The following is a 3,679-nucleotide window of genomic DNA, read 5'->3' as shown; positions in this document are numbered from 1 at the left end:
TATTTAAAACAATTCATAGAAAAAAAATATATATATATATATATATATATATATATATAAAATAAATTATATATAGAGCAAATATCTAAAGTAACTAAATATATTTTTTTAACACATAAATAAATATTTTTAAAATAACTTCGTTATTTGCCTTATTTTTTAGATATAATTTATTGAGATAGATTTTTGTACCTCGCAATATTAATTCTGATAAATAAATAAAAATATAAATATAAAAAGATAAATTTTAACGTGAGTATTTTTTAATAGAAAATTTTTATGAAAATTATTAAATACCTACGGAAATTATTGGAAACATCATGATTTCCACGTGCATTATCCTTTAGTTAAGTGATTATAATTTCAAACATTTTTATCCTTGTATCTATACATATACAATATTACATAGATACACATAATTTACATGCAGCAATACATCGACGATAAAAAATCAATAATTAGCAATAAGCTGATGCTTATAAATTATCATACGATAATCATTGTGTGTCTATCATTATTTTCAAGATTTTAGATATGCTCAAAGAGCCCATTATATAAACATAATTCTCAATTATTACAGATCAAACTATACAGACGCGCGATTGAAAACAATAAAATAATGTTTCATTTTCATTCGACTTCAAGCAATAATTATCTAATAAATAATACCAACAGAATGCTCACACGTGTATCCATTAATAAACTTGACCCTGCTGTTATCATGTCAATATTACCTATATCTGTGTAAAATTAAAGTAATTAATTGTTATGGAAATTGTTCACTAGAAGCGAACGCATGTTTATTGATTTTCAACCCATCGATTAATTACAAATATATAATTGTCGTATATTTATTTTGGTATAAACCAAATTTCGTGAACAATGATAAAATATAGAAAAAAAATCTAATGGAATTCAGGTTTTCTAATGTAATGTTATTCTAATGAAAAATTAATAAAATATATTATCTTATATTTATCTTATATTTATAAATCTTTTAACATAATAATTTAATTATATAAAAGATGGAACAGAGAGAAATTGTTTGCTAAAAAATTTTCTATTATGTGTAATATATGTAATATACATAAATGTTATCACAAATTATTAATTTGGATTAAATCTACTAAAATATTAAAATGTCCATTAAACTCTGTTCGTTTATTTATTAAAAAAAAAATAAGTAATAAAATCGGAAATAAATTCAAAATTGCAGAGATTCTTTAGAGAGAGAATTCTTTTTTTTTACACAATAATTTAAATTTTGTATTGATTAATTAAGGGTCACACACGATCACATAAGTCACATGTAAAAAATGCCGCTAAATCTTTGTTCAGCTGGAAGGCTGAACGGCGGTAAAGATGGGTCAACCTTTCGCCTTGCGATTATGTAAGGCCTCGGTCTGACTGACCTTTAGGTTCGTTCATGGCATGCGGCATTTACGTAATTTACCGATTACGATATGTATTAGAGTCTTGTGCGCCTGGAGAACAGTCCTCTTTCTAACGCTAATATATTTTCGAATGCGTGCGCTATATATAGTGGATCAGATTGTAATACGTTTACGTGATCAGATTATAATATGTTTACATGATCTATTGATGCATCGAGAATGCAAACTTAATCGATGTAACATTTTCACATTTCCGGTGTGATTTTCAATGCATTATATAGAATGGACCAATTTTTTTCAAAGAAAGCTATAAATAATGAAAGATGGCTTTTAGAAAGATGACTTTTAGAAAGTGACAAAATGTTACATAATATTTTTTATATAATACACATTTATTATGTAATAAAACTTGTTGAATTTATTATTATTAATATATATATATATATATATATATATATATATATATATATATATTAATAATAAATTCAACAAGTTTTATTACGTGTATTATAAGGATATTTAAATATTATAGTTGATTAAATATAATAAATTTATTATAATAAAATTTTACATTTTGCCAATATCCATATATATTATGCAGCATGATTGATAATGAAATAAGAAATATATTTCTATCTTCGTTTACAGCGTTCGCTGAGGCAATAGTGATAGCTGACATTATCGACATGTAAAACAGCTGATATTAATCTGCATTTATCGACCGGTGCGACATATGTGTTTGTTTACGAATGTGTATTGTACATACCACGTGGAACGTTATTGTAATTATTACAATAATCAATCGAATTTCATTTACAACAAGGATCAGTAATAATTACTGAATGCTTGTACGTTGAAAAAATGTTAGAGTCGACTATTCACGCGCTAGCAAATGGCAGAGTAATTTTAGCCAGTGGATCTCCAAGAAGACATGATATAATGAAACACTTGGTAAACAGTTGTTAAATCATATAAAAAATTTTACAAATCTTGTATAAATATAAATAAATAAGATAATAGTTATGCGGAGATAATTTAAACAAGCTATTAAATTAACACAAATAATATTTATCAGCGTATAAATGCAGAAATAATACCATCCTTGTACGATGAAAATCTTGATAGATCCAAATATACCAATCATGGAGAATATGTTCAGGACATAGCCAAATACAAAGTGCTCGAGGTGTACGAGCGTTTAAAAGCAGATTCCGTACCTCCATCATTGATAATAGGAGCAGATACAATGGTGACAATGGGTGATGTTATTTATGGGAAACCACACAACGAAGCAGAAGCTTTTCAAATGTTGTCAAGGTAATAACTTGTATTAGATTGTACCATCAAATAGTATACAGTAATTAAGTATTCTTATTTAGCCTAGCAAACAAGCAACACGTTGTTTATACCGGTGTGTGTTTGAAAACGCCAAAAGTTGAACTTAAGTTTTATGAATCTGCGAATGTAAAATTTGGAGATGTGTCCGAGAGACAAATAAGAGAATATATAAAAACAGGTGATCCCATGTAAGTTGTGATGTTATTATTGTTAATATTATATTGCGCAACTTGTCTTTGCTATCTAAAAATATTATTTCAGGGATAAAGCAGGAGGGTATGGTCTTCAAGGTATAGGAGGCTGCTTGATCGAAAAAATAGACGGTGATTATTATACTATCACGGGTTTGCCACTGTATGCATCGGCTAAACATCTGAACCGAATATTTTCTAATAATTAATAAGAATATTATATTGAGCTTAGTACCTGCAATGCAATGATCAACCATTCCCATGTTCCTAATAAATTTTATTATACTAACAACCTCGTAAATTTGTAATTTTTATATATTTAATTGTTCTTCTCTCCTCTCTTATTTGTATATTTAACTGTTCTCTATTTAAATAATTGGCATGTTAATATAGTTAAAAATATAAAATAAATCGAGATTATAATAAAATTATTCAGCATTATATTTATTAAAAACTTGTGCAATCTATATCAAAGTATAAAAATTTTTGTATAAAAAGAAAAGATTGAATTTTTGATATACGCTTATTTGCAGGCGATAAATATAATTTCAATAATATAAATTCTTTGATATAATTTTTTTTATTAATACTCACATACTTTGAAGAATACTTGGAACTGCGCAGAATTCCTTTGGCGAAACATTCACAGCACAGTCACATATTTGCATATCAGCGCATATATTTATACGGTATACTTCTCAATAATTTAAAATCGTAACTCGCGGATATGATAAAACAAATAATTATATAATTAAC

At 26.4% G+C, this 3,679-nt stretch overlaps 1 protein-coding gene across 1 annotated transcript; it reads left to right on the top strand.

Moving 5' to 3' along the window:
• Positions 1–2,042: 2,042 nt before the first annotated feature.
• Positions 2,043–3,215, top strand: LOC126858800 (dTTP/UTP pyrophosphatase). Its single transcript, XM_050609434.1, has 4 exons — positions 2,043–2,345; positions 2,470–2,711; positions 2,774–2,920; positions 2,994–3,215. Exons 1-4 carry the CDS (start codon positions 2,256–2,258, stop codon positions 3,130–3,132), a joined length of 618 nt encoding a protein of 205 aa, XP_050465391.1. The 5' UTR covers positions 2,043–2,255; the 3' UTR covers positions 3,133–3,215.
• The last annotated feature ends 464 nt before the right edge of the window (positions 3,216–3,679 follow it).

The sequence above is a fragment of the Cataglyphis hispanica genome, chromosome 1, assembly GCF_021464435.1.
Source record: "Cataglyphis hispanica isolate Lineage 1 chromosome 1, ULB_Chis1_1.0, whole genome shotgun sequence".
NCBI lineage: Eukaryota > Metazoa > Arthropoda > Insecta > Hymenoptera > Formicidae > Cataglyphis > Cataglyphis hispanica.
This window is presented reverse-complemented; position numbering and strand designations above follow the sequence as displayed.

What these genes read in the sequence shown, in the direction of transcription:
- LOC126858800 (XM_050609434.1), top strand. Translation starts at nt 2,256, where the DNA reads ATGTTAGAGTCGACTATTCACGCGCTAGCAAATGGCAGAGTAATTTTA. An exon ending in GCTTTTCAAATGTTGTCAAG is followed by an intron (nt 2,712 to 2,773) that starts GTAATAACTTGT and finishes ATTCTTATTTAG; the next exon opens with CCTAGCAAACAAGCAACACG. An exon ending in ATAAAAACAGGTGATCCCAT is followed by an intron (nt 2,921 to 2,993) that starts GTAAGTTGTGAT and finishes ATATTATTTCAG; the next exon opens with GGATAAAGCAGGAGGGTATG.